General features: G+C 28.7%; 3 protein-coding genes across 4 annotated transcripts in view; all 3 read right to left on the bottom strand.

Moving 5' to 3' along the window:
- Nucleotides 1-3,411, bottom strand: part of LOC111032445 (lysosomal alpha-glucosidase-like) — a 20,467-nt gene extending 17,056 nt beyond the window's left edge. Inside the window, exon 1 of the mRNA XM_022312779.1 lies at nucleotides 2,687-3,411. Within this exon, the coding sequence (XP_022168471.1) occupies nucleotides 2,687-3,061 (375 nt within the window). The 5' untranslated portion in view covers nucleotides 3,062-3,411. The remainder of the gene's footprint in view (nucleotides 1-2,686) is intronic.
- On the bottom strand, nucleotides 16-2,299 carry LOC111032447. The gene has a single exon (XM_022312783.1). The coding sequence runs from the start codon at nucleotides 1,600-1,602 to the stop codon at nucleotides 184-186; it is 1,419 nt and encodes a 472-aa protein (XP_022168475.1). The 5' UTR covers nucleotides 1,603-2,299; the 3' UTR covers nucleotides 16-183.
- A 50-nt stretch (nucleotides 3,412-3,461) lies between the features above and the next one.
- Nucleotides 3,462-11,814, bottom strand: LOC111032457 (lysosomal alpha-glucosidase-like). 2 transcript variants are annotated; one of them, XM_022312802.1, is made up of 20 exons: nucleotides 11,718-11,806; nucleotides 11,399-11,650; nucleotides 10,702-11,276; nucleotides 10,392-10,552; nucleotides 10,143-10,317; nucleotides 9,989-10,079; nucleotides 6,844-7,012; nucleotides 6,694-6,760; nucleotides 6,477-6,578; nucleotides 6,277-6,414; nucleotides 6,099-6,218; nucleotides 5,816-6,027; nucleotides 5,602-5,735; nucleotides 4,869-5,020; nucleotides 4,651-4,799; nucleotides 4,489-4,573; nucleotides 4,243-4,424; nucleotides 4,011-4,099; nucleotides 3,750-3,952; nucleotides 3,530-3,592 (listed from the first exon to the last, which is right to left on the bottom strand). In XM_022312802.1, exons 3-20 carry the CDS (start codon nucleotides 11,233-11,235, stop codon nucleotides 3,530-3,532), a joined length of 2,826 nt encoding a protein of 941 aa, XP_022168494.1. In that variant the 5' UTR covers nucleotides 11,236-11,276; nucleotides 11,399-11,650; nucleotides 11,718-11,806. The 2 variants fall into 2 exon arrangements, with proteins under 2 accessions (XP_022168493.1, XP_022168494.1); XM_022312801.1 differs by having other exon boundaries at nucleotides 3,462-3,592; nucleotides 11,399-11,814.
- Nucleotides 11,815-15,771: the final 3,957 nt, after the last annotated feature.

The following is a 15,771-nucleotide window of genomic DNA, read 5'->3' as shown; positions in this document are numbered from 1 at the left end:
GGGTGCGACTCGTTTGCGCACATTTACCTTTTTTACAACACGTTTGCGCACAAAATCACAACTCGTTTGCGCACACATATTTTAGGTTTAAATAATGATTTTAATATTACAAAAATTAAAATATATTAAAAAACATGCATTGTAGGTTTAATAAGTAATAATAGTAGTCTATTAGTTATAAAATTATACTAATTTAGAATGGTGACATTTAAGTCCGATTTTCTTCATATAAGTTAAACGATTAATAATATTATTTTTATATTCATTCCAAATGTTTTCCAATTGTATCTCCTTATTAATTGTCTCTTTTCTTTTGAAATTTATGATTTTATTGTTTATCGAATTAATTTTTAAATCAGTGTCACTTTGAATTCCAATAATGACGTCGATTACTTGATGTATGTGCGGATGAGCAGTGTAAAACTGACTATTATATTGTTTGTGATAACTCTCGGCACCATTAGTAGTCTTAGGATTATTAGTAGGTTCACAAGCCCATAATGTTGGAGGGAAATTGCTGTCCGATGTTATGTAATTTTCTAAAATATAATCGGAAAATATAGAAATATTAGACGTAGTACTTGGTGCTATTGACATAAGATCACAAAATCCATCGGAAACTTCGTCAGGGGGTAAATAACTTAATCCAAAAAAACATTTCATCCATTTTCCAACTTCTGAGTCGTTGTTTAAGTACTCGCTCGATAATAATTTATGTTGTTGAATATGCCTAAACCAATTTTGCCCTAAATGAAAGTTACAACACATGATTTTGCATTTAGGGAAAATTTGCAATACTGCATTATGCGCAGATTTTTCAAAGTCGACATGAAAATTGCTTAAATTTATTATATTACCAGTAATTTGAATACATATATTTTGTAATGTTTTCCACATACTGATGTAAGTATCAGTATGTTTGTTACTTAAAAAACAAAATGCCACAGGAACATAAAAATTGTTTGTAAATACGTGAATAGTATAAAGTTGAACAAAATATTTCGGAGCGAATGAAAATGTCCCATCCCCAAAAACGTGTTCTGCACTTTGTAGCAATTCCAAATTTTGTTTACATGTAAATATAAATATATTTTCATCATCACTAACGAAACAAAATTTATTACCTTTGTAAGTAATATTATGCTGATCATCAACTAATTGTTTTTTAGCATCTTCTAAAGATCTCGGTATGTTTGGAAAGGATTTTTTTCGTTTTTCATACATGGATCTTCGAATTAATTTCATATCGCTATATTGAAGATGTTCAGATTTTTCGTTGTTTTTCAATTCCCGGCGTATTAGTTTATTTGGTTTAATATGTAAATCCTCTTCGGCTCTACGTTTCAAATTGCTTCTTACTACTTCTCGATGAATTGTTCGGTCGTCGTACTCGTCATGGGTATGCGTGTTTGTAATTTTTAAAATTTTATATGATTCATTAACTAACCTAACTACAGCACTTACGGAACAATTTTTATTTGTACACCTAAAATTTTTATCACCAGATTTTAAAGTTCGGAATTCTCTAAATTTATAATTTTCTATGTTTAAACATTTTTTTCCTCGACGCGTTTCAAAAACATCACAAATTTCGATATCCATAGTCAATATAGTCAGTTGTTATAGTACAGCTTTCTGGCGAACGACTGTTTAAAAGTATTATGCTTTCCTAATACACGACGATTATTTTAAATCGATATATATTGATTATTGATATGCTGGTAATTTGTACTGATAATTTTTACCGATAATTCAATTACTTTAGGTAAGTCCAAATTTAAAAATATAAAATATATGTTACTCAGTGTTTATGTTGTGCGCAAACGAGTCGTCCGTTACAGGTAAACGACTGATTTCGTTGTGCGCAAACGAGTCATCGATATCTAGGTAAAAAATGTAGATTGTGCGCAAACGAGTTGCACCGATAAGTCATAACTAACAGCATCTAGAAATGATAAACTTAAATACTTAATTTAATCTATATACCCTTCAGATAATAATTAATACAGTCCTCACTCGATAATTCAAAATGTCTATCGTTAATGTCACTTTACAATTCGAATTTTTTTGCCAACACCTATACCTATAGGTAATTCAAATTTCTTTATTATGTAGTATGTATAAGCTCGTACCTAATTGACGTACTCGTAATCAAACAAATAACGACCAAGATAAAATATTATCGTAGTTTATTTCATATTATGCAAGGTGTATTGATAATATCAATGAACTTGAACCAGAATGTGGCCAACAAGTTATCGCAAAAAAAAACAACAAATATCTTTGATAACACACAATAATTTACCTACCTAATAAATAAATGTCAAAATAAATTAATAAATGTACATATAATACAATTAAGAATAAATACAGTGTATTTGTGTAATACAATTTTTCACCTCTGTAATTTTAATTCAAATACTCGATAAATCAAAAACCTTTATTAATCGAATTTTCAAATTCACTACATTACTACCGGGTTCAGGGTTGCATGAAATAAATTATTAATTTAACAGCCCAATTGTGGGCTGCTAAACCATGTTTAAGGGATCATTAGTTCACTATTGATTCGTTTAATGTTTGGTGATTGTTCATGGAACCCGGCATATTTTCTTAAATGAGCAACTACATTTCAGTTTTATTTTAATTAATTTTTTTACTCACTATAATAAAGATTTATAGGTACCGTAATTCGTAGTCTTTGTGTAGTTTCAAAAGTAACATCCAGACGCAAGATTTGTATATTTTTTTTGTAATTAGAAGCTATTGATAAATTATAAAATGCTACTATTCCAGTACTTGTCTTTGAAATATTAATTGTATTATAACTATTGTAACATTCTGGATAGTAACACCACGGCCATTGAGTAAAAGATTGATTTGCCGGTGTCCAGGAACAGTTCATTTGTTTGCAGGTTATTTCATCAGACTTTCCTTTGGGTATACAATCAAACTTTAGTTCATTTGGTATTGAGTGACAGTAATATATTTGTAAGAAGAAAAAAAACTGCATAAATAGTAATATGAAGATCTTGATAATATAGTCATATTGTAATTGCATATTAAACAATAGAACTGCACTAATTATTAATAAAGTTACAAATTAAAAAAGAAGAAATAAATAGACTCAAGTTATAAACATTTATGAAATAAAGTAGTTGAATGAACCACAAAACACTAAAGCTCAGTTACACTATTTATCAACATTTTAACATTTTATTTTTATTTATAATTAATATAGTAATAAGCACAACGATAAAGTTAGTATAAATTAATAGAAAAACAAAGTATGTACCTATTTGATTGGATAAAATCAATGTACAAAGGGTATCATTAATAGCTCATTAAAATTAAAAATACAAATATGAATATTAAATCAAAGTGATATCAAGGATAACAGTTTATTAATAAAAGATTCATTTCAAAAGTATATAATATAAGATTTCCTCATCATTATTTAATTTAGTACATAAAATACATTTACCTAAAAAAAAATATACAATTGTATAAAATATGTTTCAATAAATGTTTAAGTCCATGTGATATTGAAAACAATATTCAAGTCCAAGTTTAATAATAGGAAGTAAAGGACCTGTAAAATAATAAAATATATATGTATATAATTACATTCAACTTTCCAATATTTACCAAAATTATTTTAATTGAAAGCTGATAACAAATAATAGTAATAAATAGTTGTAAAAGACAAAATTAATTTATTGTAACACAATTTAATATTTAGTACTCACTTCTTCAGTCGTATTGTGATAAAAATTACTGTATGTGACGCCATTCACTTGAATATTTTTTGGTTCATTTTTGATACCAAAAACAGTAATATTTTGTAAAATAGTCTTTTCATCTGAATAATTATTTGTGATAACCTCATTTAACAACATTGTGTTGTTTAGTTTGAAATGGATTTCATTATATAACCCATTTTCCCATACATCTTAAAAAAAGGTTTACTATAAAATACAGCAGGAAAAAATAATTATATGATTATTTACTTAAAGAGTCACCGTCGTCCCAAAATAAGTAGCCAAATGCTTCTTTAAATTTGTTTGGTGCAACTAATAGTCCAAATGAATTTTTACGGCTATAATTTAATTTAAATAATATTGATGCATAGTAAAAATTAGATTAATAAACAAATTAAGGACTATAGTAACACATTATAAGTTATATTTCCAACCTTACATTTCAAGTACATAAGGATAAAATGTATTAAGGAAAGAATACCTAGATGTAGTGGTAGTAGCTGGATCTTGAACTGGTAAAATATAGCCACCACGTATTTTAAGTGGAATAGTATCATTAGGGGCTTCAACAGTGAAAATGGATCCAAGACTTTGGGTAGACTTTTTAGAATAATAATCATACCATACATCATTTGGTAAATAGATGTCTACATCCACTTGGTTCTAAAATCAAGTAGACATGTGTATATTAAATAAATTATTGTAAGTAAAATTATAATAAACAAACCTCCTTTAAAACTGGTGAAATTAGTAGAGCAGAACCCCATAGGAATTGTGTATCAATGTTGTAAGTACAGCTATCATGTGGATATCTAAATAATTTCATTATACATAACATTATCTTTCAAGATCATCAAATTAAGAAGTATATAAAACTAAATATACTTACTCAAAAAACAGTGGTCGTGCAACTGTTTCACCATAAATATGTGCTCTCCAAAATAGAGAATACAAATACGGAAGCAATGAATATCGAATTAATAGTGCTTTTTTAGCTGATTCTATAACCAATGGTCCCAAAGCCACAGGATCTTGATCCTTTTGTATAATAAATGTAATTCAATTATTTCCTCAAATAAACGGGCAACTATTAAAATCAATACATACAAAACTTTCATCAGAGTTATGGTTTCTTGAGAATGGATAAAATGCACCTAATTGACTCCAGCGTGAACAAAGTTCAACAGTAGTATTACCATTAAAACCACATATATCAGCTCCAACCAGTGGTACACCAAACATGTTGAAAAGCACAATATCTAAAATAAAATGTAATGTAATACAGCAATAATTAATACAAATCAAGACTTAAGTCTATAATGCAGTATGTGTATTTCTCCCAATTAAATCATGAATGCAACCACCATGCACTATACCAATAATATTACAACTATTTACTTATAATATTATATTTGAATTATTTAATTAGGTCTGGTGGTACCTCAGTACAGATGAACCTAGTATCATTGGGAGAACATTTAGTCAGTACAATACAAAATTAAAAAATTGATAGTGCCTAGTTATAAGTCTTAAATGGTGCAAAATCAGTTTTGTTATCTTGGTAATACCGTTTACCTGGTATTCCAGTGCATGTCTATTTATTTTGTGTACATAAAAAATAGTATTTTTATATTAATGCTCATCACTATACTTGAAAAATATTAGTCCAAATGTATAAATAATTAAATTTAACTTTTGATAGCACAGACTCACAGGTAATACATTAGAGATTGATAAATATTGGCAATGAGGTAGACCTCAATCCTGGTACTCCAACTGCCTGAGTCCCAGTAGAACACATTCTGCATGATAACAAAAAACATAAACTTTAAATGATTACCAGTAATAGATTGTTTCATATCATCCCAAGTTGAAAATACATCTCCAGTCCAATGACCAGCAAAGTGCCCCAAGCCAGCAAAACTTGATCTTGAAATAACTAGCGGTCTTGCATTTTTGATAACTGACAATGCACTAAAGTTTAAAATATTTTTTTCAGGTTACTATGAAATAAAAAGTTTCTATTTACTAATGTAACCGATTGTAAATCTTACAATTGTGTTGTTATTGCTTCTGAAAATCCATAAAGATTATGTAAATTATAATGAAGTCCAGCGTGCTGATTTGCTGACATGCAAATAGTTTTATAATTTAATTTTCCACCAGCAACACTAGGTGTATACTGTGGATTTTCCCAACTACTAGAATTAGTAAATATGCAACCTTCCCAATCACCGTTGACAAAATTTGATGGTTCATTCATGTCCTAAAATTGTATAGAAAGGAAGGACTAAAGACACAATTTGAATAGTTTAAAATACTAAATGTAGAACTAACAATCCATAAACCATCAAACGGAAGAATATTATGATAGTTGGATATTTGATTTATCCAATAATCAATTGACTTTGGATTGGTGAAATCTGGGAATACAGTACCTCCATCAAGGTTCCATACCTAAAAAGTATTTATGTAAATTATAAACATAAAAAATATTTAAATAGGAAAAACATACTTGGCCTTCAAGTGGGAGACCAGAAGAATTTTTAATGAAAATTCCATTTTTTAAACCATCATCATAAGGTGGATATGATCCTTTTGGTTCACGAGAAGATACTCCAGGGTCCAGTATAATTACATGATGCATTCCACCCTTCAAAGATAAAATGAATGTATACAACTACTACATTTAACAAATAATAAATTCAATAATACCTCATGCAAATAATTAACATATTTAGGAAGATCAGTAAAATTATCACTTAAAGTGAAATCATTTCTATTTTTCATATAATCAATGTCATTCCAATGTGTATCCTAAAAATAAAAAAAATTATAGCTTTATGTGAGAATAATAATAATAATAAGAAAAATATTAAATATGGTTTATTAGTAATTTAAGTAATTTACAATGTGTGAATAAATAATTTACCCAAGGAATTCCTGCATTAACAGTTCTATTATGAACATTTATAAGTTCTTTTAACGTTTGTCCAAATCTAAAAATTATTTTCATTAAAAAGTTAAATACTAAAAATTAATTACTAATTGAAAATTTGATATGTCACTAAAAAACACTTGCCGACATAAATGAAATCCTAATGTCCAATAAGATGGTAAAAATGATCTTCCAATTGTATCTGTATATTGAGAAATAACATCAGAAGGTGTTGGTCCCATGAAATAATAAAAATCTAATACACCACCAATTGTTCGGTAAGTAATTGCTGGTGTCGGCTGCAACACAATATCTAAAACAAAAATACTAATGTACTTCGTAATTTACAATAAGCCCATTATAAATTTACCTTAAGACATACAATTAAAATACAGTGTTTATGCACTAAATAAGTAAGGGCCCACGTTTTTTAAGCTAGGAACAGATCATTTGGTAGCCCTTTAAATGTTAGGTTTATAAGGATTATCGTAAGTTTAGAAAGAATAGTTTGGAAGACATCTCATCAAAGTATGTACGCAAACAATTTCCTTTAAAAACCTGTTTGGGGGTACTGGTCTAGTTGACCCCCGCCACTCAAGTTTAGTTGACGCCCGCCACTTACATTTTGTATTTTCGATTACTAATAATTTATATAAAAATGTACGATACATTTATTAAAAATTATACATTTATGATTATAAAAAAAATTATGACAAAAATTATACATTTATGATTATACATAACAATTCAAGCAATCAAAATAAAAATATATAAAAAATATGGTAATAATAAATAAAAATAAAAAATAATAATAAAAATTATGCTGGTGGCCAAAATTCTGCTATATCCTTCAAAATTTCTTTAAATGGATCCCGACCGTTTAATTTACTCCGCCACATAAATTCTGACAAATAAGAATCTAGGAAGTTTCTCTTAGTCCCTCTAAGTTTCTTGTTGCCCCATTTAGCACTTCCCCACATCCTCTCAATATTCTGTGTATGAGCTCCACTTATAGGATCCACAAAATTATATTTGTGGTTTACTGTTGAATGTATATAATGGCCGGTTTGTTGTATATTATTATAGGCTCGCCAGGAATCAGATATAATGGTCGATCCAACTCGTATACGTTCGCAAATTATTGGCAATAATGTATTTTCCGACCGATCGGGTATACATGCGACTAAACACTCATTGGTCTCACGACATATGCCACCAAATACCCATTGCTGTGGCAGTATTCGACCAGCATTATTTTTGCGTCTAACAAATAAACTTTCGTCGATCTCGACAATACAACCAACACCTCCTATTTTGGAATCACCTTGAGAAATTTTCCATACACAAACTTCCCTCATAAAATTATTCCAATCTACTACAGAAGATTTGCTCATTTCAAATTCACGTTTTCAAAAGTCCACTGATGTCAGTTCATGAGCCCAACCATAAATGAAGTGAACAATAGTTGGCAACTTTACCTTGGCACTTTGTATCCAATTATTGGTCTTGAGACCATTTTCTGCTCGACATGATCTTAAATGACATCGCCACCGATCCCTTTGTGTATCCAAAACCATTTCGTGTCCACTGTCACAAGTCCTAGTCTTAAGGATAATATTTTGGTTTTGCAAAAAAATTATTGCCGATGAAACATCATGCACGTCACTATAAATTTGTCGGAAATTCATTTTCTTTTTGGTCAGATGACAACAACTGAATAACTGAGGTAGATACTTCATAATATTATATACGGCACCCGCTGTTATGCCTATCTTATATAATTCATTTTATCACACGGATTTTACCAAATATAATTCTTAAAATATCTAATTAGAGAATTTCACACAAATACCTAACGTATATGATTTCGTATCTTTTTTATCTGCACTCTGCAGTATATCAGTATATTATACATTAGTGGCGGGCGTCAACTAAACTTGAGTGGCGGGGGAATTACCTTCCTGGCGGGGGTCAACTAGACCAGTACCCGTTTGGGTTACTTAGTGATTTTATTGTAATAACACTTATGAACAATAAGATGTCTGATTTTTGATTTTAAAGTTTCAAGTCCTAAAAATAACTGTCGAAAAAGTAAAAAACAGGCATTATTAAACATGAGATATCAAGAATCAGGATTTTTACGGAACCAGACTTGAATCTTTTCTATAATTTTGTTGATAGGTGTTATTTCAATAAAATCACTCAATAACCCAAGTTCTTGGAATGCGCAAAGTATGTTTTATGAGAAAACACCTAAAAATTAAGGCCGATTGGTGCTGCAACACATGGTTGATCTATCTCTTGAGGATTGTAAGTTGGTATGTTTCTGTAGGACGTCCTCTTAAGTTAAATTGCTTCTATAATAAGAATGCAGTGGACATGTTCAATATAGGTAAATATTTAATCAGATACATAAAATAATATTGTGTATGATAGATTTAATATCTTTTGAATGAACTTGATGAAATTTCAACTAACTACGATTAATACTTAATAGTTTTTGAAAAACAACAAAATAAGAAAATCGTTGAAAGAGAATTTGTTAATTTATAGGTGAGTATGCAATGTCTAACTTCAAATGCTCTTAAAAAAATAATTTGACTTTCCGGTAAACTTTTTTCTTTTCCTAAAAGTAGGTACCTTAAGAAGAATTTTCAAAGCTAGGATATAAATAGAAAAAATGTTTATGAGTTGCTAACACAAAATAATTTGCAAATTTTCATGAATTTTGTGAATATTGTCAAAATTCAAACTTCAGACATTTATAAAAAATAATTGTTAATTTAAGCTCAACTTTTTTTATTAATTTTCACTTACAACAACTTACGAGGAACCTTGTAATATATTTTCAAGTATTTTGACTGAGCAAAAATTTTTTTAACAACATTAGTTTAAAAAAAACCAAATAATAATCAAACCATATGCATGTAAATAGTTCAACACGAGTTAAAATATTTTGAAAATTTAATTAATGAGTATTTACTGTTCAAATAATCATTGTGTATGGAAACAACAACTATGTAACTGACTCTCTAGATTGAAAAATACAATATAATTTATAAAATAATAACAAAAAACTGGATTTTAGATGACTGTGAATATCTATTAACATTTGTAAAATGTAAACAATGTATTAATTTCTCATTTTATAGGACAATTTGGTTAATTTCCTGACTGAATTTTCAGTTATTACATTGGCTATTTACTTTTTATTGTATACCCATATGGCTATATAGATATCTGTGCCTATACCTAACAATTTCTACAGGTTTAATTAACTATTTCATACCCATAGCATTGCTGTTGAACAAAAAAACTCCATGGCTTTTTCCTGATTTTTCAATCATTAAGTAAAATGGATGTGAACCATATCCATTCATCTAAATAAAAACATAAATTTACTGTATTGTAGTATAATAAACTGAATAACAATATTAACTTACATCATTTGTTGGAGGACTATCATGGTTGAAAAACGTATATGTTTTCCAATTCATATCAAGCATGAGATTAGATCTATGTTCACCTAACCCATATATATATTTAGTTGGTAATAATGCTGAAAGTTGAATAAATTGATCAGAATAAATGAAACCTCCAATATTTCGACTGTCAAATCTAGATATAAAAAAAGATATATATGTAAAAAAAACTTAAGACAACCTATAAACCACAAATTCTAAGATACATACATGGTTAAGTTATCAATTTTCCTCAGAATTGCAAATCCAACGTTATTATCTGATAATTGTACAATATAGTCGGATACTAATGGCTCATTTGTATTATTTAATTTAAGTATTGGTATTTCAGGATATGGTGGCTCATAACGTTTATTCTCTGGATCGTATATCTAGATGATTAAATAATTAAATAATATAATTGGTATTAAATTTACAAAAATTAAGTTACTTAAGTGAAACTTTTTAATAATAATACTAACAATAAAATAAATATACACATTAGTTTTTGAAAATTTATAAACTCAAAATAATTTTTTACCTTAACACGTAATCGTTGTGCTGTTTGAAATGAAATATCCATGCACAATACTTTAATGTCATTTTTATAAATGGTATTTGTTGTTATGTTAAAAAATGCTATTATTTCATTTCTGGATTCAGTCACATTAATAACTTTGTAATTACTATAATTTGAAGAATAGTAACACCAAGGTATTTGAGAATTTTGAATACTAGGAGACCAACAGCAATTTCTTTTTTCACAGCTTTGCTTATCAGCTTTTCCTCTTGGAAAACAATCAAATTTATATTCATCCAAAGTTGCTGTACAGTAATTATTAACTTCATGATTAGAACCAACATCAATCTTCTGTTTAAGATATTTGCTTGAAATATTACTATTTTCCAATATCTTTTCATTGTCACTTATTTGTAGGTATATTAAAACAAACATCAACAACAGAATGGTGAGTAATGAAATAATTTTGTAATTATTACATTTTGGAACTTCTTCAACTGAATTTTTAAGCATAATTGGTGTATATTTAATTCCAGTTTTAGTTTTCATTTTCATTGTAAATAATATGACAACTTTTGATGTTTAATTAAATTACACTAAGCAGAAAAAAATATAAGTATAGTAATATGCACATTTGGTACATACGAATCTAATTGGTAAGCATATTAACAGTTCATGAAAGTGTAACTGTTGAGTTAAAATATGATGTACTACTGACCTTACTTATTATTGTATTTATAATGTCTTTTATATGCAAACACTGCATGTGTTTGTAACTCAAATCTAATTGCCTTTGACACAGATTCAAAGTTCAAAACTTAAATCAAAACATTGTTAATATATTGAATAAGAAAACAAATTATAATCTCTATACTTCCATTGATAATTAATAATTAATACAATCCGATACTCCGATAGTATTATAATATATATACATTGTCTGACAAAATATGACAATCTATTTAACTGTCTAAAAAACGATAATTCTAAATTCAACGATTTGGACGAATTAAAAAAATCAAAATAGTAAATACTACCCAAAATCCAAATAGCAATGAGAACATCAATTTGGGAAGTTAAAATTCAAAAACACAGTAGATAATCTTAAAAGTATAATGTACGGACCGGTCCGCTAGCAATATTTGATAAGAGAATTCAAGTTTTCCCAAAATCTATTGCTAATCGTCAATTTGTATACAAAGTTGCCTACCTTAATCCTGAAAATCTATTGCTAACGTTCAATTGTGTGTTTATTGCCTACCCGATTAACAAAAATCTATTGCTAACGTTCAATTGTGTGTTTATTGCCTATCCGATTACCAAATACAATATATTGCTATATATTATAGGTATTATAGATTCATACTTCATAAATTTAGTACTTATTTGACTGTAAGAAAAATGTATTGCCGCTGTTCAATTTCTTTATTTATTAGCTTATTACATATCCAATTCTCGAAGAAATATATTGCTGTAGTATCGACTACCTAGTGTTTAATATATCATCTTTGTGACTTAGTACATTTAAAGCAAACTTACACTTTTACCAAATATATTTCTACCGTTCAATATGAAATATTTTTCCATGTTTTTATTTATTAAATGGTATTGTATATTTATGTTATACTTACTATGTTGTAATAAGTATACTACATTTTTAAAGATTTTCCATGTTAAACACTTGCTTTAAATCTGAATAGATGATGCATCGGTCATCGGTAGTACGGGTAAATATACATGATACAGTACATTTAATCAAAACAATAGTAATTATAACTAGGTACATAATATGACTTATCCATGTGGAATTCTTTCGATCAACTCGATTGAAAATAAAATTTATATTAAATTAGTAGTATTCTAGTATATTTGATAAAGTTACTCACGTTTTTAAAAGTGAAACATAATTTTTCATAATTAATTTTGAGTAAAAATAAAAATGTTTAATGATTATTGTGTTTGAATGGGAAAAAAAATGTTAGATAATCATGAAAATGTGTGGTATTTTATATTATTTATTCGTTCTAAAGAATCTAAGCTAACTTTATATTGTCTATTTTAAAAGGAAAATATGTATTGAAAGATACGCACAGAAACATGAGAAATTGGTGATATAATATACAATGCGGTTTTATACCTACAAATCTTAAAAGGGATTTATATTTATATGTATTTTGTAAACTACCTAAAAAAATTCATCGTTACTTAGTTATAATAAAAATTTCCTTTCAATACTTACTTAATCATCATGATTTTTAAAATTGAATTCAAAATATTTTATAATGACGGTAAACTAAAATGCTTTCATAATATTATCATGTTATTATTTTTTTTTATCTTATTTGCAATAGGTGCCTACTATAATTGTAATATTAAAAATATTATAAAAATATTATAAAATTATAATAGTAATTGGTTTTTTTTTTATTTTTTGCTAAACGCATTTAAATCATAGGTACAATTAATGTACATTAGTACATTTCTACTATGTAGATTCAAAATGCATTTAAATTAAGTCAAGTTTTAATATATTATAAGGTATAGGCTATATTGCTATAATAAATAATAATGAGGACTTATAAGGACTGGAATAATAAATCAACAATAAATTTAATAATACGTTAATTCACTCTTACATAAAATAAATTAGAGTTTATTGGATTATTCAGAAATTACAATTTGCTATGTTATCCGTTTGTAAGACACTAAGACGGAGCCAAATGGCATTGTATAGTTACTGGTGTAGTGGTGTAGCTAGTAGCTACCTATGACAAAAAATATTTTGTAGAATGTAGACAGTGTCCTCTTAATGTTTTTTGAACTTATTGCTGGCGGACTTAACACATTCATTCTAAAGATTCTGAATAAAACATACTGGGATTCCGAATATGTGATCAGATAGCGTCGACTCCTCTCGGAAAATTGTCAGGAGCTCGCGGGAACACGGTGCCTCTGCAGCAGGTCGCGCGGCACCTGAAACCGTGGACGGCCGGACTTAGACATTTTTTTAAAAATACCTACAATCATTTATATTTTGTTTAATTAAACAGAACCCACTTAAAAAGTAAAAAATATTAATAAATAATATTATTATTTACAATTTAACATATGAATTGAACATTACCTCAACTATTGAAACGTGGTTACACAGTTACACTTATTTATTATTCGGTATCATAATTTACAATCTAAGATTAATTAATGAAAAGAAAATTCTAAGAATTTTTGGTCATTTTATGATTGTTGTAAGCTATCTATTTAACTACTAAAAACTTCGTTACACTGACCATTTAAATGGAATCTCCATAAAATTCTCTATCGATAAACTTGAGATTTCACTATTTCTCGTTCTCCTGTGTGGTATTAATCTTATCCATAAACAGACGACCACAAGAGTTCTGAATATAGTGCATACCTCATATTATAATATACATCTGTCATTTACTAATTTACTCTGCGTTTATACCTATATTGTCCAGCGTTAGTAAATTTCCAGACAGTAGTAGATATCTAGTAGATACTATCCAAGATAGTATTTCAAAATATACCTACATCCCATTTTGTGTTATTAGCTCAAATATAATACGTGTTAGAGTAATAGAGTGAATTGATCTATTATTTTATAGGTTTTAATATTTTATTCTTATATGCTTATCGATTTACATTAATAAATAATGAGCTACTGCTACACGCCTACTAAAATAAGTGTGAAAAAAAAAAGTTCAAAACATTTATTACTTGATACGTTACACAGACGTATCCCACAAGGAGACGCCTTGGTAATACGAAAAATAGTATAATTAGTTTTCTAACTTATTGCTACTACGATTTCGGGCGAAATAATGGTCGTACGTACTTCGACCATAGAGGTTTTTTGAATCCTCGTACGCCAAATAATCAGATTCTAGAATTTAGTAGTGATCAAACGAAAAAAAATATCTAAAAACACGTAAATACGTAATTTTCTAAGTACAAAAAATACCCTAAAAATCATAACTCCCGAACCAAAAGTCGGATAACCTTGATCTCGGTGCCAATCGTACAGGCGTAAAGTACTCTATAAAGTCCCACTACAAAAACGGATCGGAGCGCCCAAAATCTAAGTGTACGTTGTACGTAGCACTTCGTGCTGAAAAACACGAAAAACGCAGATTTAAAAATTTTTGAACCCCCAAAAGACGGAGAAAAACTGCTCGCTCAGTCTAGACACAAGACGCCGAATTTGATCAGCGACCTCCAAACTATACAAATCTCGAGTTTCAGAAACGTCGTACAAAAACTGAACCTTTTCCAAAATACACCAGGGGGGGGAGGTATTCGAGGACCCCCGATTCCGGGAGTACGTTTTAGAAGGACCTAAACCGAAAGTTTGGTAACTTAAAAGTATAATATTATCTTACGTGGACGTTATCTACATTCTACATCTTATGGATTTATTGAACTTTAAAAACTATTAGGTACATATTTATACGTTAGTTGGTAATTACACCAGCAACACGCAACAATCTATGTCAGTAGTTTTCCCAGAAGTAGTTACCTATTCATATAATCACATCAATAGTAAATCTATTTAAGAGCGTTAAACGTGACCAATGTCCAATTGTTTATATAATTGATAATTGATTTAAGTGGGTTTTGTTTAATTAAACAAAATATAAATGACTGTAGGTATTTTTAAAAAAATGTCTAACTCCGGCCGTCCGCGGTTTCGGGTGCCGCGCGATGTACTGGCGAGTTACCGTCTTCTTGTAGGTTTCTGAAGTTTTGAGATCTGTTTTTTATAATCTCAAATGTTGTACCTAAGCGGCTATAAGATTTTGCAAAATGTAGTCGCGCTTCTAAGTACATAGAAATATCATTCAAAGTCGGTACTTGAGTCTGTTTAAGTAATTAATTATTTCTGGCGTAGTGCGCCCTATAGCGTTCCATTTTAGTTTTCTCACGTCTAGAGTTTTTTTAAACTTTTTTGGACGCCCTGCATATTATCGTTATCAAATATTGCTGGCGGAACCATAGATATTAAAGAATGGATAGGCCCACGGACTAAGATATATATAGATATGTATACTGGCGTACGTGACTACGGGAACG

This window comes from Myzus persicae, unplaced genomic scaffold, assembly GCF_001856785.1.
Source record: "Myzus persicae strain clone G006 unplaced genomic scaffold, MPER_G0061.0, whole genome shotgun sequence".
NCBI lineage: Eukaryota > Metazoa > Arthropoda > Insecta > Hemiptera > Aphididae > Myzus > Myzus persicae.
This window is presented reverse-complemented; position numbering and strand designations above follow the sequence as displayed.